At 39.7% G+C, this 21,630-nt stretch overlaps 1 protein-coding gene across 4 annotated transcripts in view; it reads right to left on the bottom strand.

Moving 5' to 3' along the window:
• Nucleotides 1–21,630, bottom strand: part of TRPM6 (transient receptor potential cation channel subfamily M member 6) — a 174,667-nt gene that overhangs the window by 28,169 nt on the left and 124,868 nt on the right. For all 4 annotated transcript variants that reach the window (XM_043487140.1, XM_043487141.1, XM_043487138.1 and 1 more), the window contains 8 exons: nt 20,858–21,032; nt 20,539–20,653; nt 16,671–16,864; nt 13,613–13,745; nt 5,165–6,297; nt 4,909–5,021; nt 3,158–3,281; nt 974–1,065 (listed from right to left, as the gene is read on the bottom strand). In XM_043487140.1, the coding sequence (XP_043343075.1) occupies nt 974–1,065; nt 3,158–3,281; nt 4,909–5,021; nt 5,165–6,297; nt 13,613–13,745; nt 16,671–16,864; nt 20,539–20,653; nt 20,858–21,032 (2,079 nt within the window). The remainder of the gene's footprint in view (nt 1–973; nt 1,066–3,157; nt 3,282–4,908; nt 5,022–5,164; nt 6,298–13,612; nt 13,746–16,670; nt 16,865–20,538; nt 20,654–20,857; nt 21,033–21,630) is intronic.

Below are 21,630 nucleotides of genomic sequence, written 5' to 3'. Positions count from 1 at the left end.
CCTGGGAACCTTCCCAACCTAGGAATCGAACCCTGCAACGCAGGTGGATTCTTTACCGTCTGAGCCGCCAGGGAAGCCACTCCAAGCATTACTCTAGGCATTTTCACTAGTGCTATTTTTGTTATCCACTATTAAACTGGTAAGGATGGCATTAACCCCATTTTAGAGATGCAGCTAAGGAAGCTCATAAGGTTAATTGATATGTATAACTTAGAAACCTAGAAAGTGGAAGAGCCAGGATTTGACAGGACAGACAGGTTCCCTGACTACCTTCAAGTAGTATTCTGTTTCACAGATTACATTCCTATAGGAACATCTGAGGTTGTTAGTATATGTTCATATAAGTGATTTGTATACACTTTCCAAGGTCATAGAGGTAATGTTCAAACAAAGATCAAAATTATATTGGGGGGGGGGGGCGGGTAGGTGGTGGTTAGTCTATCTAGATCATGCTTCCCCCATGGTGGGTGGCAATATAACAAGCACATATTTGCAGACGGAAAGAAAAACAGACTGAAAAATCAGTACTGAAGAAACACTGAAGGTCCTTTACTCTGAAATGTCCAAATCCCCTCCAACACATCTACAAAGAAGTTGGCTTAGCCTGTTTAACTAACCATACTAAGTGAGACATTAACTACTGTGAGATAAACCATTCCACCCCTGGAAAGCTGCAAAAGGTAAAAATTCCTTCTCAAATCAGGCTGAAACCTGTCTCCCAGTAGTTTGTATATGTTGTTTTTTCAGCTCTGCCTCTGAAAAGTGTATTAGAGATATTTTTATTCCACGTGGCAACTTTTACATATTTGAAAACAGTTTCAAAAATTCCTAAACTTTTTCTCATTCATGCTAAAATGCTCAGGATAGGTTATTGGATGGATAAATAGTAAAAAAAAGAGAACAAAGAAAGAATAAAGTGGGAGGAGGAGGGGTGAAAGCTGAGCTTTTAAAATATCAAACAAAATGCTTTCACCTCTTGAGACTGCCTTACGTAGCCACTGGCTTGCACAGGATGTCGTTCAGCTTCTTTAGTTTTCATTTTCTGATATATGTAAGATTCTAGACCTTGTTAAAAGGAAGGAAAAAGTTAGAGGATACATGAAAATGTGTTACATGTGAATCACAGTTACAAATAAAAGACCTCAACACTGCATTTATCTAAATTGGAATATACTTTTCTCTTTTAAGCAAGTTTTACCAAGATTCTTTTGTCCTTTTTACTCAAGTGGTTGAAAGCTATTTACCCCGTTTCTATTCTTCCATAGTTACCCTTATTGTTTATAATAATTAATACTTCTCTATCAAAGAATTAACTTATCCATACCTTATCTTCCTATAAAATACCTTTAGTAATTTTCACTTTCCCCTGAACCTTGTCATCCATGCTTTATTCAAAATACATGAAATTTGAGATCCAAATTGATAGTAATTCCTCCTTAATAGCAGAATCAAGCATTACTGTAGGCTACTTAAAAAAGAAGACAAAATCAAACAAAGACAAAAGAAAGATAGAAAAGAATGCCAGCAAATAGCTTTAATTTTTAGCCTTTTCTTTAAAAAACTTAACAAGGATCATTATTGTTAATATTTTTTATACCTGGTATTTAAAAGTCACTGGCACATAGAAGGCACTCAATAATAGTTTAATAAATATTTGGTTGGATTAATTCTGAGAAAAATACTTATTAAAAGTCCCTGGCTAAAAGTAGTTGCTATTTTTTCCTACTATTTGGTGCTGGGAAAAAAGTATATAGGAAATGGAAAAAAAAACCCACAAAATTATATATATGATACCTCTCATAACATCATAAAATTATGATAAATATGATCTCAATGATAGCACAGTACTATAATTAAAATAAAATACCTCTATGAAAACCTGAAACTATGCCTTTCCTTTATTAATTTCCTCAAAACTTTACTTTTTGCGTTTAGGAGGAGCTATCTGACAGGGCACCCTCGAAATTATTTTTTAATTCTTTTTCAATTATTAACTCAGACAAGTTTTTAAAAAAACAAAGTTCTCAACCCAAATGTGGATCAAGACACTATGCCTCCTGAAGTCTTCAGATTAGCCAAACACCTGGAATTAGCCTAATTCTCTAGGTCTTCTCTTCCTAGATTTAAATGAGATTCTTTGCCAGAACCCTCCTGCCACTCCCATTTTTCTCAGTTTGAATTTTTTTTAAAATAAGAGAAGATGGTCAAAAGGTACAAACTCCAGCTATAAGATAAATAAATACCTGGGGAGGTAATATACAGCATGGTGATTATAGTTTAACAATACTATAGAGTGGCTAAGATAATAGATCTTAAAAGTTCTCATCACAAGAAAAAATAATTGTAACTATAGGAGGTGGTGGACATTAATTTATTGTGGTACTAGTTTTGCAACATAGACATACATCAAATCATTATGTTGTTTATCTAAAACTAATATGTGTACCTTAAGTTTAGTACTTCAAATAATTTTAAATATTTATGACTTGCTAACCACATAGTCCCTTCTGTTTAAAAATTAGTAAGGGTCTCTTATTATCAAATATAAGAAGTTCAATGTTCAGTTCATCGCTACCTATTCTGTTCATAATATGTCCTCAACATATCTATCCAGGCTCATTTAGTCTATGCTTAGCTCACAGTTTTCATTCCTAGCTCACTGATCTGTCTTCTATCCTCTACAAACATCATTACTACTAAGTTTAAGGGAATCTTGCCGATGGAATAAACACTATATGGGAGCAGTTGTAAATAACCAACTACAACTCAATCCACGGAGCTCTGTGTAAGGGCCCATTTCAACGTCACCTGAACTTTAAAGAATTTATAACATTAGATGACTCCACCCCATAAATCAGACTAAATGAATACTCCTTGCTGCAGATTCAACAGCTCTGAATAGGAGACTATCTACATTTTAATTCATTTTAATTTTTCTTTTCTGAATTCTGACAATTATCCCATTAAACAAATGCAAATTGCATCTCTTTCATAAAAACTAAAAGCAGAAAAGAGCTATTTTTCTAAGAAAGTGTGGCCCCTGTTCATTCTCTCACCTTCACTTGAAAGAACAGCAGAGACCCCCACTGGTCTAAAGCCCATACCCTGAGGAAACTACCAGGGCTTGGGTAATTCAAGAATGCAGACTGTTACCTACTTATCTGACTAAATTTGGACACTGGAATCCAGTTCTTGCTGCCCTTCTGTGCTTCTGAGATCTTATTTTCTCCAGGCTCTGGGTTCAATTGGTCACTTTGAGAGCAGGAGTTGACTGTTATGACCTGGAGAGAAAGACACTCGTTGGAACAGAGTGACGTTAAGCTGAATACATTCCAAATCACATTAATCACTGACTCAATGGACATGAGTTTGAGCAAACTCTGGGAGATGGTGAAGGACAGTGAAGCCTGGTGTGCTGCAAAGAGTTGGATACAACTGAGCAATGGAACAACAACTGCATGTTGAAGAACAGTGGTTGTTAATATTGGCTGCACATTAAAGTCACCTGGGAAGTGTTAAACTTCCATCACTCGTGCTGGCAGGACACAAGCATCCATGTCACTTTCCTATTTGCAGTCCTGACTCAGAACCAGGGTGAGGAGCAGGGTTTCTCAGACTTGAGTGTGTATCAGAATCAGCCGGGACTGTGTTAAATCCACAGTTGCTGGGTCCCACCCTCAGGATCTGTGTGTGATTCAGCAGGTCTGTGCGTGTGTGCTAAGTCCCTTCAGTTGTCCATGACTCTTTGTAACCCCATGGACTGCAGCCTGCCAGGCTCCACTGTCTATGGGATTTTCCAAGCAAGAATACTGGAGTTGCCATGCCCTCCTCCAAGGGATCTTCCCAACCCAAGGATCCTACCTGCATCTCTTATGTCTCCTGCAATTGGCAGGTGGGTTCTTTACCACTAGTGCCACCTGGGAAGCCCTCAGTAGGTCTGAGGAGAGGGCAAATTTGAATCTCTTAAGTTTTCAGGTAATGCTGATGGGAGACCACAGTTTAAGAACCACTGGTATAAAGCAAAACAACAAAAACATAAGGCTTGGGTCTGAAAGAACTGGTTAGAATTCTATCCCTGTCACTCAGAAACTATATGAACGGGGCAAATCACTTCATGTCTATGAGCTCCATTCCCTTCATCATTAAAATAACAGAGAGCTAACGATAATGGCTGCCTCAAGTGCTTCACAGGGGCAGAGAAGAAATGAGATAAATTGACAAACTACAAGGTAACAAACAAAAGCAAGTTATTAGTACTTGAGCTCAGTTATTAATTCTTATTTTAACTCTGGCCATTTTAACTATTCCCAACATAATTCTAAACTCATATTTTATGGGATCCCAGCAACTCATCGCATGTTCCCTGAAGGAAGCACATTCTTTATGGATGTTAAGTCTCCTTCAAAAGGTGATTTTGCACTAGTCACTATGGAAAGGCACATGAAACCACGTGAGATACCACTGTACGCTCACTAATATGCTAAAATCAAAGAGATTGAGCCTACTAAGGACTGGCAAGGACGCACACCACTGGAACTCTCATAAACCACGACTCATAAACTGGTGGCAATGTAAGTTTCTTCTAAAATTAAACAAATACTTACCATATGACTTTACTATTCTACTCCTAGTTACCAAAGAGAAGTGAAAACATATGTCCACACAAAGACCTGTACACAAATGTTCTTAACAGCTTCGCTTGGAATAGCCCAAAACTGAAAGTAACACAAAAGTCCTCCAACATGAGTTGATAAATGAATTATTGCAAATCGGCTCTGTTGACTCTTAGATTTACATCTCCATTCCTTCCAGGACAGTGTTATTTGTGTACTTGGCACTTTAGAATAAAGAGAAATCGAGCTAGGATAGGATACTAACTCAGTTGCCAAGAACATAAAAGGCACTTACTGGCACCTGTAGTCCTTGTGTTTTCTTCTTTTTCTTTGACAGTTTCCTATCCTTGGTTAGCAATTTTGTTTTGATCCATTTTGACTGTCCTATCTCTGAGAATTTTGATAGATCTGTAAGGGAAATGATTTACATGAGGCAATTAAAACAATATGTGGAACCATTTTGTTTCACAGGTAAGACTGAGAGAATGGGGAGAATAAGAATGGTAGCAACATTCAAATTTAATTCCGGTTTTAAAATGTTTACTTCTTACTTTTAATCTTAGAGATCTTCAGCTTCTCCTCCTTGTGTAATCTCAAGCTCTGATTCCCAGTGAAGGGCTTATCTGTCCGAAGCAGACTGATTCGAAAGGATGTGTTTGGCTGGAGCCATGGAAGTACTTCTGAGCAATCCCTCTGGGCCAATCTTGCCGAGTTATCAGACAGGGATCTGCCCCGGATCTGCCTCCGGCCATGTTCACTCTGTCTGGAGTCATGGTTACAAGTGGAGGCCACGCTGGTTTGCCATTGTTTCTTGGGGCTAAACACACCAGTTTCATCACCTTCTGAAAACGCCCAGTTCACATATCCACCTCCAGATTCCATGCTCTTGACTTGGGAAGGGAGGGAGGTCACTCTCGTGGGTGCAGGTGGGCAAATCAAAGCAGGGAGCACGTGTTCCCCCTCATCTGGTCTGGCTGGTATCTGAGCAAGTGACTCACCCTGCTCCTTGGTTTCCACCATGGTGCCCTGGGCTGAGACACCCGGAGTCTGCCACATGAGGTGAACAGGGACCTCAGCCTGCCTGAAGTGTTCAGTTGTCAGCCCATCTGTTCGTGCTTCCGCAGATGGTCTGGACAGAGGCAAGTCAGTTTTTGCAGAATAAGAAACTTGTTCTAGATAAGATGGGACCAGGAGATATTGGCCATACTTTGGGTGTGCGTGTCTGTTCAGCATCACCCCAGAAGCAACGACACGATTTTCCATGTCTTGCTCTCCTTGGTCATCTCTTACATTTGAAGTCTCTTGATCTGTAATCTCAAGAAAGGGCCCTTTCTGTCCTCGTGGGGGATACCAGCCTCTGGCCAGGCTCCTCAGCAAAGAAGGGGGCATGCTGTAACACTGATACTTCTTCTTCTCAGAGAGTGGCATGCTGCCCAGAACCTCTGCACAGATGACATTGCTCCAGCTGTGGGGAAGTTTTCTGCAAGTAGAATGCTTTCTGTTGGCCAGGAGAGCCTTATCTTCTTGTAAGGTGTCAACCGCAGAAAGGACTTTTAAAGTATCCACTGTCAGGGCAGAGAGATCCTGCAGGTGTCCCACCTGGCTGTCCAAAGACAATAAGGACTCCTTTATGAAAGACACCTTTTCATTCATTTCTTTCAGTTGGAAGTACATCTCAGTAACCCTAAGGGTAAAAGGAGAGAGAAAACCAGTAAGCCCAGTAAGCCAATGGGAACTGGCCTTCCTGTCTTCCTGCTCTGCTTCCATCTCTAGGCGGCTCCCCAGGCTAAGCTGCTTCCCTACGTTCAGTCTGTCTTCCGCCTCCTTCCCGATCCAGTAGGCACTCTCATCCCAGGTGCTCTCACCCACTCCTATAATTCCCACTGTCACCAGAAAAAGGAAAATTAAAAACTGTATTTCTAGCCCTTGTTTCTCTCCAGCATTTCAGAACCACATTTCCAGCTTCTACTAGTTATCCTCCCAATCACCTCATCAATCAGCCTATTTGTATTCATTAATATATTCATTAATTACATGACAAACATTTTAATATCGCCTATTGTCAACCACTGTGCTATTTTGGTAGAGAAAGGAAATCCTGAGGATGAAACCAGAATGAGAGGAGTAGAATCAAAAATAAAAAACATTATTAGAAAAAGTTTATAGATCTTTTAAAATAAAATTCCATGTCTACAGTATAAACAAGCATCCCGGTTTCAAACAAAACCCATTTTAAGAGACCTACAATCAGAGAAAGCCTGAGGCAATTCTTAAGTGATTTTGAATACTGGAACCCCAAATTATGATATTGAACCAGTGGTTCAAGTAAAAGCAGCATAAGACACTATCAGTTATACAAGTACAAAAGTACATTGCAAGTAGAGTCAAATTAAATTTAACAATTGACTTCATTTAGAGAATTAGAATGAACAAAGAAAATATATCTATATCTATCTCTGTTATATGGGTATAGGTTTTGTTTTTGTGTATACCCAAAAAAAGATATGTTGAAATCCTAACCCCCAGTATTCCTAGAACGTGACTTTATTTGAAAGGAGGGCCTTTACAGAGGTAATCAAGTTAAAATAAGGTCATTAAAGTACACCATAAACCTGTGTAACTCATATTCTTATAAAAAGGGGAAATTTGTACACAGAGGGAAGACAATGTGAGACAACTACCTCCTGACTGGAGTGATGCATCTACAAATCGTGATGCATCTACAAACCAAGGAACACCAAAGGCCGTCAGCAAACGACAGAAGCTAGAAGGAGTGAGGAAAGACTCTCCCCTAGAGTCATTAGAGAAAGCATGGACCTGCAAATATCGTAATTTTGGACTTCTAGCCTCCAGAACTGTGAGATAATAAATTTCTGTTGTTGTAAGACACCCACATTTTTGGTATTTTGTGAGGTGTGCGTGCATGCGTACTAAGTCACTTCAGTTGTGTCTCACTTTTTACGACCCCATGGACTGTAGCCCGCCACACTCCTCTATCCATGGGATTCTCCAGTCAAGAATACTGAAGTGGGTTGCCATGCCCTCCTCCAGGGGATCTTCCCAGCCCAGGGATTGAACCCGGGTCTCTTATGTCTCCTGCACTGGCAGGCGGGTTCTTTACCACTAGCGTCACCTGGGAAGCCCTTTGTTATGGCAGCCCAGGAAATTAATACAGTTATAACATTTTTCTTTCTTTCCTTCTTCCCTCTGTTTCATTCTCTCCTTTGCAGAAAGGAGTATACTTTCCAATTTCTCAATACTAAAAATCTTTGATAAACAGAAATAAAGTGAAAAGTAGCAAGGGAGGGAACATAGTCAACAATTTCATGACTCATATCAGCATATGCAGAAATAAAAAAAATTGTTCCCAGTCTTATCTGGGGGCTGGGAGAAGCAGTGATTGATTATATCATGAAGAGCTTGGCACTCAGTTCTAGGAAGCACTTTCCAAAATAGTGTTAGACATCCCCTCTCTAGAATATATTTCAGGTCACATGGATTGAGAAATCTTCCCCTTCTTTCTGGAATCTTTTTTTTTTTTTTCTTTCTGGAATCTTTGAAGATAGAAATGAAAGAATAAAGCGGGTGGTATTTTCCATTTTTATTATCATCTGAGGGTGATAGGTGGAGCCCTCTCTTGCTTCAACTTCTATAACTCTATAGAGCCTTAGTAAAGGCTTCCTGACCTTCTGGAACCTGTGAAACTAGAATTGGCAAGGATGATGAAGAAAAGAGCACAAAATATATGTATATTCACTTCCAAATATGCTTCATTAGAGCCTCTCTATCTAGCACACTGCTTCATCTAATTCAGAAACAGTACAGTCCAAACAACAGTAATGGAGACTCATTAAGTTCCATTAGCAGCAGCCCCATCAAAAGGATACAATAGACACCAACAAGCATTCAGAGCCACAGGTAATCTGCTACAAGAGAGACCGTTAGGCAAATAACCTGGTCACCCTCAGATCAGGTCCTCTTGCTTTCATAGGCACTTCTTTTCTAAAGCTCAATGTCCTATGAAACATATTTTAATTATATTTCTCAACCACGATCTACATTAATCAAGTCTTTGAGTCATTCTGACATGGAAAAGAAATTCTCATAATTTTTGTTTCTTCTGTGCAAGGTTTGAGAGTGAGGAGGAGACCAGTATGGTTATTGTTTCATTGTGGGTCTCTGGACTAGATATTGTAAAATGAAATTACAGAAAGTATTATTATTATTATAATCATCATGATAATCACAGTGTTCCTGAGTGCTCATTATGTGCCAGGCGTTATACATTATTTTATTTAATCCACATGACCACTCTATAAGGTAGGCATTCTACTATCCCTTCATGAATATAGGTCACACTACGCATCACATGGTCAGTGAAAGAGTGAGGCTTCAAAGCCAGAGCGTGCAACTCCATATTCAATGGCATTAACCACTGCCCTCCAGCAGATCTCAGCAACTCAGCAGGGATCCAGGCAAAGTTCTATTGGGGTCCTAGAGTCCCATGAAGGACGAATGAATTGCACCCACACTTTCCATGCTAGGAGTTGTTCACAAATGTTTCTCAGTAAGATATCATGATGAAATGATGATGGGATCTGCTCAAGCTATAACTCTGCTGAGTCACATTGCTCAACGTGATAGTTTAAAAAAAATTTTTTTTAAGATATAGCACTTCCCAAATATAATGAAACCAAACATGCTTACTATGGAAAAATCCCTAGTCAACAGCTTATTCTATAGAACAGAGAGAGAAAACACTGGCTTACATCACTAGGGAGAAAAAGTAGCCAACATTCCTAATAGAAAAAGTAAAATATAAAACAGACTTAATATGTTCTCTTCCCACTTTTACCATTCGCCTAAATCTGTAAGGATACAGATAATCTCTCCTTCAGAGGTAGGCAAACATCTTCCTAATGTCTTCTCCCTCCCTCTTCCAACTATTGCTCAGTTACTGCCAGAAAATATTCTTCCCTTCCTGGTGGCTCAGACAGTAAAGAATCTGACTGTAAGGCAGGAGACCTGGATTGGTCCCTGAGTAGGGAAGATCCCCTGGAGAAGGCAATGACTACCCACTCCAGTATCCTTGCCTGGAAAATCCCATGAACAGAGGAGCCTAGTGGGCTACAGTCTGTGGGGTCACAAAGAGTTGGACACACCTGAGCAACTTTCAGAAGGACCTCAATAAGGACCACCGTGTAAAAAGGGGGCTCGTGAAACAGCTCTATCAAAAAGGAATATTGATCAATTGTGTTTTGAAATTAAATTAGGGTTTAATAACCAAATACTAGAGCCTTTGAAAGCATCTAGAATCTTTTTCAGAAGCTACTTACCCATCTACCATCTACCATCTACTTCTCTACTCAAACACCAAGAAAAAACTGAAGAAAATGTAATAGCATATGATGATTATTGGTGTTCAGTCTACTATTATTACTATTATCAAGTTTCACTCTGCATTCACTTGACTCATGATATTACCTTCTCCTAGTTTTCATTATTCTCTTCTGATCAATTCTTTTCAGTCTTCTCCACGAGTTCCTCTTCCTCAGCCCATGACACAGGTGTTGACACCGCTCAGGGTGAGACCCACTGAGTCTCCTCACTCCACTTGCTTCCTGAGCATAATTGCTTCCTCTCTCATAGTCTTATTTTCCTACAACACAAGCAGTTGACTTCCAAATTTCCCATTCAAATTTTGCCCTTAGGGCTCCAGAGCCATATATGTAAAGCCTTCCAGACACCTCTGGCTAAATATGCCACTAGAATCTCAGGCTCAACTTAAACTTCATTGCTTCTACCTGCTGCCTCAGTCTCTGCCATGCTTCTTACATTCCTTATCTCTGCAGTGCCACCTTTCACCTCATTACCCTGCCTTAGATATTATTCATCCTGGACTCCATCTACTCCCTTATCACCACATCCAATCCTTAACTCATCTCATGAATTGTCGTCTCTAAATGTCTTTATTTATCCTCTCTGCTATGCCCTAAATGTTTGTGTCCCCACCCAAAATTCATATGTTGAAACCTTAATCTTCAAAAGTGATGGTGTTGGTACATGTGGCTTTGGGGAGGTAATTAGGTCATGAGGATGAAGCCCTCACGAGTGGGATTAATGCTCTATTTTATAAGAGACTCCACAGAGCTCCTTAGCGCCTTCTACCATGTAAGGATACACTCAGAAGTTTGTAACCCAAACAGGGCCTTCACCTGACCATCCTCACACCCTGATCTCAGACTCCCAGCCTCCAGAACTATGAGCAATAACATTCTGCAGCTTCTAAGCCACCCAGTCTGGGAAATTTTGTAACAGCAAATGAAATAGTTTAGTCAACCCTAGAAGAAATCAACCCTGAATATTCACTGAAGGACTGGTGCTGAGCTGAAGCTCTAATACTTTGGCCACCTGAGGCAAAGAGCTGACACATTTGAAAAGACCCTGATGCTGGGAAAGACTGAAGGCAGGAGAAGAGAATGACAGAAGACAAGATGGTTGGATGGCATCACTGACTCAATGGACATAAGTTTGAGCAAACTCTAGGATACAGTGAAGGACAGGGAAGCCTGGTGTGCAGCATCCATGAGGTCGCATGAGGATTCAAGTCCATGAGGATTTGAAATAGCTCAACTGGAATTCCATCACCTCCACTAGCTTTGTTCGTAGTGATACTTCCTAAGGCCCACTTGACTTCATGTTCCAAAATGTCTGGCTCTAGGTGAGTAATCACACCATCATGACAATCTGGGTCATGGAAATCTTTTTTGTATAGTTCTTCTGTGTATTCTTGCCACTGCTTCTTAATATCTTCAGCTTCTGTTAGGCCCATACCATTTCTGTCCTTAATTGTGTCCATCTTTGCATGAAATGTTCCCTTGTATCTCTAATTTTCTCTAAGAGACCTCTAGTCTTTCCCATTCTATTGTTTTCCCCTATTTCTTTGCATTGATCTCTGAGGAAGGCTTTCTTATCTCTCCTTGCTATTCTTTGGAACTCTTCAATCAGATGGATATCTCTTTCCTGTTCTCCTTTGCCTTTTGCTTCTCTTCTTTTCACAGCTATTTGTAAAGCCTCTTCAGACAACCATTTTGCCTTTTTGCATTTCTTTTTCTTGGGGATGGTCTTGATCCCTGCTTCCTGTACAATGTCATGAACCTTCATCCATAGTTCTTCAGGCACTCTGTCTAACAGATCTAATCCCTTGAGTCTATTTGTCACTTCTACTGTATAATCATAAGGGATCTGATTTAGGTCATACCTGAATGGTCTAGTGGTTTTCCCTTTAAGTCTGAATTTGGCAATAACGAGTTCATGATCTGAGCCACAGTCAGCTCCCAGTCTTGTTTTTGCTGACTGTATAGACTTTCTCCATCTTTCGCTACAAAGAATGTAATCAGTCTGATTTTGGTGTCGAGTATTTGGTGATGTCCATGTGTAGAGTCTTTTGCGCTGTTGGAAGAGGGTGTTTGCTATGACCAATGCGTTCTCTTGGCAAAACTCTGTCACCCTTTGCCCTGCTTCATTCTGTACTCCAAGGCCAAATTTGCCTGTTACTCCAGGTATCTCTTGACTTCCTACTTTTGCATTCCAGTACACTATAATGAAAAGGACATCTTTTTGGGGTGTTAGTTCTAGAAGGTCTTGTAGGTCTTCATGGAACCATTCAACTTCAGCTTCTTCAGCATTACTGGTTGGGGTATAGACTTGGATTACTGTGATACTGAATGATTTGCCTTGGAAACAAGTATTTTCATTACAAGAAGAAAATCTGTAACTGTGTACAGTGATGGATGTTAACCAGATTCACTGTGATCATTTCACAGTACACAAATGTCAAACCATCATGCTATATGCTTGAAACTAATATATTGTTAGGTCAATTACAGCTAAATTTGAAAAATGCATATAATCACATGCAATCCTTCATTATTTTAACACCTACAATTAGTAATACATGCACAGCAGCTTTGATCTTACTAGAATCTGTTTGTTCACTTTTTCCAACACATCTCTCCTCCTCCTCAAAACTCTGAGTGGCCTTCCTGCACTGATTCCCCCCAAAATCACACCCACCCACAGACACCCTCACTGATGACTGTCCTGGTTCCTGCAGCCCGGCTGCATCCTCTGCCACACCCACCCTCCACATCCTCCTCTGGTCCCCACCATTAACTCTCCTTCCCAAGGACTTCACTCAGCAAATCACTTCTTCCCTCTGGCTCCTGCAGCTCCTCGCATTTCCAGGAACACACACATTAATTTTGTTATCGCCACATGAGACAAAAGAATCCCACCGTGTACCCATACCCTGCTTCAGAGGTAAACTTCTTACAGAACCTGCCTCTGACCTCTGTCTCTACTGTTCACCCTCAACTCAATGCACAAGAGCTAGTCAGGCTCCTTGAGAGCTCCATGACCCCCAGGGCAACCGGTACCCTGCCCCTGCCCTCCTCAGGACCAACCTGCTGCTCCTGGACACGTCCGTATCCACTCTTGGGGCACCATCCCACCTTCCTCAGGTCTCTCCTCCTCAGCTGCCTCAAAGCAAACCTCCTGCACCAGGATCCCCAGACAGTCCAACCTACCCAACCCAACCCAACTCCAGCAGACCCTTCACGGCCATCATTCTCTATCCCCCTATACTACTTGTTTTTCCTCATCGCTCTTTTATGGTCTGGCATTAAATTACATATTTCTTTTTTGTCCTCCATTCCCATCACCCCTCCACATGCATGCACTAGAATGTAAGTCCTAGAAAGGAAAGGCCCCTGGTCTCATCCACCATTTATCTCCTCTAACTTATAAGACTGTCTAGAACCCAGTAGATGCTCAATAAATGTGCAATGATTACAAGAATATTACACACTACCTGAGAAAATTTTAGAGAATCAAAACCTTGGGTTTTAAAAGTAGACCTTTTACTTTTTTCAGCCATTCTAACAAGAATCAGCTTTAAGTAGCGATTTAGGGGGTGAAAATACATACAGAACTTTTACCTTCCTGATGTCACTCGGATTTGTTCCTCACAACTACTGTTCAGATCGTCCATCTTCTCGTGGAAGTACTTTTCCACACACTGTTCTTCAAAATCGTGAAGTTTTTTCAGATCCTCCTTACTTAGGTAGAGTTCTGTGGAATAAGTATAGTATATAAAAAGAATCACTGTTCCCCCTCCATAGGAAGGTGAGACCGTGTCTGAGTGACTTTTCTTCCACTGGTGTTGAAAATGGATAAAACTATAGTTTGTGTGATAATAGTTAACTGCCTGCTCACACTGTATTACTAATACTAATTGGGATGCACTATGCATTGGAGAAGGAAATGCCAGTGTTCTTGCCCGGAGAATCCCAGGGCCGGGGGAGCCTGGTGGGCTGCCGTCTATGGGGTCGCACAGAGTCGGACACGACCGAAGTGACTTAGCAAGCAGCAGCAGCAACTGGAAGCACCAGGCTGAGTCTCCTAGTTGTTTTATAAACTGAAGTGGGGGTTTGGAAGTGACTCATGTGGAACAGATACTTTATCTCCAAAATTTTCCTAAGTTAGAATACTTTTACACATAAAAATTCATCATATTTATATGCTAATGGCAGTTCCTCCACCAACTGTTTAAACTGTCAAAATGACAAGTAACCCACAGGTTAAAATCAAGGTTAGAAAAAGTCTACATCTGTTTCAGCAAATCCAGTAAGTGTAAGAAAGTTGTACCTTGTTGCACTGAGTTTATATAGACACTGAGTTGGTATATGCTAAATTCTTCTACTGAAAAAAGATATTATTGCCAGTATTATCAATGGCCAGTCAAGGCTATACATCTTCACTGACAATAACTAATTCATTAAAAGACACATCATTTCATGATGTTATGAAACTAATGCAATCTCCATCAAACTTCAGTGATCACATGTGGTATACCACCTTGACTCTTACCTAACAGAAAATAAATTATCTTTTAAGCAGGTCTCTAACACTTGTTAAATATAAAAATGCTGCTGCAAAAAGGGTAAAATTAGAAGGTTTTCTTCCTTCAACCATTTCACCTAAATTAGAGGAAAAAAAAGAAAAAATAAGAAAGAACCATTAAAGTTCTCCAGAATTAATTGGAAATTCAAAGGTTCTAGAATTTATTTAAAATACAAATTAACAAAAATATTAATTTTAGAGGATAATTAAAAGAAAATATTCAACCACAAAAGGTGTTCACAATGTTTCTGATTTTTATAGTACGGAAGAATTTTTCAGGTACAAAAAAAAAAAAAAACCAATATCCCCCCCATCCCCACTCAGCTCTAAATTTTTGTTTGCATTAAAGAATCTTGTATGAGTAAGGAACTTTAGAATTGTGTGATTTGAACCTTCTGTGGATTCCTGAGAGCAAACAATCCCCAGGGCAATTCCAGCGATAGTGATAGGTACAGCTTGCAGTATGTGACATTTTCTCGCAACTGTCCATCAGGTGGCACTGCTACGCCGTCTGCAAACATCCTGATCCTCAATACAGAGGCTCAAAAGCAATCTCACAAAAATTTAGAATTTCCTAAAACTCAGGGTAAGCGCACCTCTACCCATCAGAATATTTCCTCAAGTTTTATACCAGAATCACCCTATAAGTTCATATCAAGGTAAGCTCAGGAAAGGGTTCTTTGTTATGGTGCTATAAAATCTGGCCAAATCCTAGTTAATTCCAGGATCTCTCAAGTGGTTCACACTATCCTGTTACATTAGAAGCTGAAAAATTATAATATAATTATAAGCCTTTAAATTAACTTCAGTTGTTGCTTTGACTTCCTTATAAAGGCTGAATCTCTTGAGGGAAAGAAATGGAAAAGAAAAATAAATCAATACAGTGGTTCGAGAAGAGAAAAATACTTCAGAGTCAATTACCAGCAGGAGCAAAAGCATGTCACCCTATCAGCCTTGTGATAACACCTGTTAAGGGCTCACCAAAATGCACAAATAGCCCACAATTCCATATCTGAAACTCTTGGAACCAGTCTGTTTCAAAATTCAGAAGTTTACTTTTCTAGTTCTGGAAGTGTAATATAATGCATATGCCATAAATGAAGTAAAATCCTTAATTGGGGCTAGAGCAATACTCTGAAATTAAACACATTATTTCTGCAGCAAAATCAATGAGTATTCTTACTACAAGGGATAAAGAGGATAAGTGGCTTACATTAGTCCCATTACCCTCTTCTATCCAAGTGAGTCTTTCTCTAACTTAAGAAGAAAAAGACTTTCCATTTTCAGATATATTTTGGATTTAGGAATTGAGATAAAGGATTGTGGATTTATGCCATTTCCTCTATATCTAGGAATTATCTAGAAACGGGCCTAGTACCACCAGGCCTAGAGGAACTACAAAAGATCTGTAAACCACAAGAATGAATTTCTCTTATGACGATTAGTATGACAGTCATATCGTGCTGTCAAGATACAGATAAGCAAAATGAACTAGGAAAAAAATCTCAAAATGAGTTAAGCTTTGCCAAAAAGAGAGAAAATCCACGTTTCTGCATCCTGAGTTGAAGTTCCTGAAAATATGAGACATCTATAGAGAATGACCTCCACATTCTGTAAATCAGAGAACCAGAGAGCCTTGACTCTAGTGAGTAAGTTAGACAAAGTCTGGTTTATCTATTTCCTTTAATCCATAAGACCTGTATCCTTTCGATTTGGATTCATCTTCATCAACTGGGAATAAGAATGGGTCACTGGGACTACTACTCTCTAGGAACTATTCTGATGACTTCTCAGTTAAACAGAGAAAATACAGGTTTTCCAGGTGACAAAAAGCCTTTACAAATCCAAGCAGAGCTTCTGTTCCTATCCATTTCTTTCTTTCAAACTATTAATTACTCTTAGCAAAAGATACTTTAACCGCATAATGAGATCAATGTATTTACTTAGACCCAGGTTCCCAACTGATCATCTTTTAATTTAACTCCCAGAGCCTTCCAACCTGTGCCCTGAATTTAGGCACAATGTTCCAGGTGTCTTCACCTTGGATCTCTGCTGTTTACTCTCTTTCTCCTGTTCCACCAGTTAAAAACTTACTTAATCCAACATCACCCTCTTCTTGGTCATTCGGAGCTTGGTGCTGGCAAAGATGACGAAGCAGGAGACCAATGTGACTCAGCAGGATAAAAGGTGGGGGCAGCCAAGGCTTCTCATGGTAGGTCATGATGTAACGATAGCGATTGTATTTCCACAGGTTATTTGAAATGGATTTCAGATCTATGTAAACGTTACTGTAAGTTGCAGTAAAAGAGGGACAGTGTTTTAATACAGAATCCTGAAACATGACAGTTAGATTACTGCTTTCTTTTCCAGCTTATGATTGGTTCACCTCATGTGACCAGTAGTTAGCCAATAAAAATAATATCCATTGCATTTATGATTCTTCTTTCCCAAACAACACACATTAATCCTCTACAATAAAATATGCTAATCAGAATATGCAAAAGGTAGAAATTACAATCAGAGAAAAGAAAATGCTAACATTTTAAATACAATGAACAGAAACTATCATCTGGAAGTAACATTATTCCTGATTCACTATCTCTTTTCACATAAGATCTTTTCAGTCCATAAGTCACCCTTAATGATAAACAGTTTTAATGTTCCTCTATATTAACAATCTTATGAAGAGATTCTCCTAATTATCAAATGTGAGAAGTGCTAGAATAACCCTACCTAAAACACTCAAATGAAAAAAAAAAAGAAAAAGATGAGGCAGGCAATAAAAATCAATTCATCCTAAAATAAACCAATAAGCAGAACTTTGATTTAGAAGCTAGATCAATTACTTACATTAACTTTATAATAAAAGTAACTCCATATTGGTAGGCTACTTTGGATTTTTTCCCTTTATTATATCAATTACAATAGACAAATAGTGCAGAAAAATATGTTGATATTATAGAGCTTGTGATGAAGTTGTCATGAGTGGTACCCATTCTCAAGCAACATGTCATCCTTAACTATATAATTCTAAGTCTATAATATGATATGGGTGGGGAGGGCACAATGAAATATCTATCTTAATATTTTGCTTAGGCTAATATAGAATTTATTCCTTTAGAGAAAGATGGCAGAGAAGCACTTAAGAAGGGCAGACAAATTTGACAAATAAAAATGCAAGTTACCCTAAACTGCAGGAATGGTACAGAGAAGAAACTCAAACTATCCCGGAGAAAAACAGTTTAGGGTTGAAGAATGGGGGTCCCTGGCATCCATGGTTAAGACTCCATGCTGCCACGGCATGGGATGCTGGCCCTGGAACTAAGACCCTGCAAGACACTTAGTGAGATTTAAAAAAAGAGAGGAGAAAGGAAAGGGAAAGTCTCAGATTACATAAGATAGATGAAGGAAGCACTGATGACTGGATTTAACAGCAATTCTTAAAGTGTAGTCACTGAGCTGGCAGCACTAGCATCACCTGAGAACCTGTCAGAAATACAAATTCTTGGGCCCTACCCCAGAATGGGGCTTCCCTGGCAGCTCAGACAATAAAGAATCTGCCTGCAATGCAGGAGATCTGGGTTGGATCCCTGGGTTGGGAAGATCCCCTGGAGGAGGGAACAACTTCCTACTCCAGTATTCTTGCCTGGAGAATTCCAGGAACAGAGGAGCCTGGCAGGCTACAGTCCATGGGCTTGCAAAGAGCTGGACATGATTGAGTGACTTTCACTTACTGACTCACCCCAGAATGACCAAATTAGTCATCCCTCTCTCAGCAAGTCCTCCAAGTGATTCTCTTACACAATCAAGTTTGAGGATCACCAAGGTTCCAAGCTACTCCCAGCCCAAGTGAGACTACAGCATGTCTACCAGCAGGTGGCGATCTTCAGTGTTTGTCAGGCTCTTCCTAACTATTACAGACTCTGGAAAGGGGCTTTTGGATAAGTAGACAGATCTGGGGTTGCTCAACTTGGAAGAACATTCTAAGGGAAATCAACACTTAATGTTCACTGGAAGGACTGATACTGAAGTTGAGCTCCAATACTCTGGCCACCTGATACAGAGAGCCAACTCACTGGAAAAGAGCCTGATAACTGGGAAAGATCAAGATGGAAGACAGGAGAAGAGGCAACAGTAGGTGAGATGGCTGGATGGCATCATCGACTCAATGGACATGAGTTTGAGCAAACTCTGGGAGACAGTGAAGGACAGGGAAGGACATGGACTGGCATGCTGCAGTCCATGCGGTTGCAAAGAGTGGGACACGACTTAGCAGCTGAACAAGAAGCAGCTTGTATGGTTCTCGTTGTGTGTTCATCACAGTGACAAGATTGGCCTGTGGGAGGGTTTCTCAGCCTCTCTTTTGACACCTGCTATTTTTGAGAAACAAAAATCTCATACCCACTGATCTTATTTGAAATGTCAGGATAAAAGCTATAACAATTAAACACCAGCAAATGTTACAAGTTCATAAAATGGTGAGACTAAAGAGAGATGACAGCTATCATATAATCTTGTAATAACTAATAAGATTTTCCCCATACATATGCAACAACAGTCATTTTTTGCCTGTGTTTTTATTTATTTTATCTGCTTTCAGCCTTATCTCCTCTACTGTCTTTACTTAGCTTCTATGCATTGATTTCCCTTTCCCTTTTCAGTAAGATAATAAATAAAATACTTCATACAGTGCCTGGCATAAAGGAGGCATTCAGAAAAAACTAGTTGCTTCCCATCATGTCACTTGATTTCTTTCATCCACTAAATTATTTTCAATGCTTGGGATAAATTCATAGGCAAAAAAGGAAAAAAGAAAACCCAAAAGCAAAAAACCAAACTTGTTCTTGTGAAGTCTATATTCCAGAATGAGATAAATGGGGGCAAAAAGTAATATATAAATAAATTATAACATATATTTGTATATATAAGTGAGTAGGATAAAGAAAGAAGGGTAAGGGGGACCAGGCATGCCAAGGAGATGATGGAAGGAAAGGGCAGCTGCACTTTTAAATAACATCCTTAGGTTTGGTGAGTGTCATTAGTGTTGAGAAAAGAAAATAGGGCCCAAAGACAGAAGCAGAGAAATACTTTGGAGGCTTTGTGGTGGTAGCAGTGAGGTATGACAGGTGGTTGGACTGAGGATCTATTTGAAGGTGGAGTCAAAGGTATTTCTGACAATCTAAACCTAGAAATATGAGAGGCAATAAGAAGGCCAAGGTTTTTGGCCTGGATGACAAAAAAAAAAGACGAAGCTGTGACAGAAATGTGTGGTCTTCTTTAAAGATGTGGGAAAAACTATAAGAAGAATAAGTGTATATTGGGAAAGAGGGGAAATCAAGAGTTTGGACATTTAAAAGCTTAGAAATCTATTATACATCTGACTGGCAATGGAACAGGGCAGCTGGACCTATAGAACTGGAGTGCAAGAAAGAGACGTAGGCTGAAGATATACGTTGGAGTTTGTCAAGATATAGAACATATTTACAGGAAACTGAAAGAGATCACCAAGCAAAGCATAAGCAAAAGGTCTGGGCCCAGGGACAAACCCCAGTGTTAAAAGGCTGGAGAGAAGATGATGAACCAGGGAAAGAAGGCTGAGAAGAAGTGACGTGATATTGAAGGAAACAGAGGATGAAATATCATGAGAGCAGATGAAGGGAAGTTATCAAGGACTCTCTAGTCAACTTTCAACTCGTTAATTGCTATTCCCCATGATTCCAAATTATTGCTTAATTACAGTGTATGATCTCTTCTAATTCTGTTTTTATTAGTCTGTTGTTTTTTTCTCTTCTCACACTCCACTACCTTCCTACCAGTATTCCCATGCCCATATTTTTAAAACCATAAAACCACAGTAATAAAGCATGATACGCATTAAAACAAAGGTTACATGTGAATCTTTCAAAATACTTCACCCATTTTGAAAGATACAAAATAACCATATCTGATTAAAATAACCTACTTGAAGAAAGCAATCAACAGGTTCACCATGATGATATATTGCACGAAGAGGTAGACAGCTTGCAGGAATGGAGTAAGAAAAGAACCAGGAGGGCAGGATGGCTGGCTTGAACAAACTGCAAAGAAAGAATTTAAAAGAATGAGAGACAAGGTGAATCACAGTCCTATGACCATGGACAAATATTTAGCATACTGACTTAGCAGAATACCACAAACTCTTGACATTTTTAAGATTCAGATGGTTGTTTTCCAGAGTTCTTTTCAACTCTGAGTGTCTACAAGGGTTTTATTTCCACAGAGTGGTGGAGTCCTCTACATACCATCTATGTCTGAAGCATAGACTTCTCCATATATCATCCAGTATGGCTCAAATACGATATCTCGGGCGAGGGTCCAGGATGGGGGCTCCTTTGGTGAAAGGATGGCTTTACGTGCCACTCCAAAGCTCAGGAGGACGATGGCCATGATGATCACAATGTAGAACATGTTTGCTGTCTACAAAAAAGCATGGCACAGAAACAAACTCACAGACTTAGAAAATGAACTTATGGTCACCAGCGGGAAGAGATAGTTAGGGAGTTTGGGATGGCCATGTACACACTGCTGTATTTAAAATGGATAACCACCAAGGACCTACTGCATAGCCCATGGAACTCTGCTCAATGTAATGTGGCAGCCTGGCTGGGAGTGGTGTTTGGGGGAGAATGGATACATGTGCATGTATTGTTGAATCATTCTTCTGTCCACCTAAAACCATCACAACATTGTTCATCGCTATACCCCAATGAAAGTGAAAGTGTTAGTCGCTCAGTCGTGTCTGACTCTTTGTGACCGCATGGACTATAGCCTGCCAGGCTCCTCTGTCCATGGAAATCTCCGGGCAAGAATACTCAAGTGTGTAGCAATGCCCTTCTCCAGGGGATCTTTCCAACCCAGGGATTAAACCCAGGTCTCCCTCATTGCAGGCAGATTCTTTACCATCTGAGCCCCAGTACAAAATAAAAAATTTAAAAAAAAATGGCACAGCCAAAATTTTCACATAGATTAGAAATTCAAAACAAATAAAATACCTGGAGTCATCATAATTATACCT

Source organism: Cervus canadensis, chromosome 14 (genome assembly GCF_019320065.1).
Source record: "Cervus canadensis isolate Bull #8, Minnesota chromosome 14, ASM1932006v1, whole genome shotgun sequence".
NCBI classification, from domain to species: Eukaryota; Metazoa; Chordata; class Mammalia; order Artiodactyla; family Cervidae; genus Cervus; species Cervus canadensis.
The sequence above is the reverse complement of the archived record's forward strand: the minus strand, read 5'-3'. Positions and strand labels throughout refer to the sequence as shown.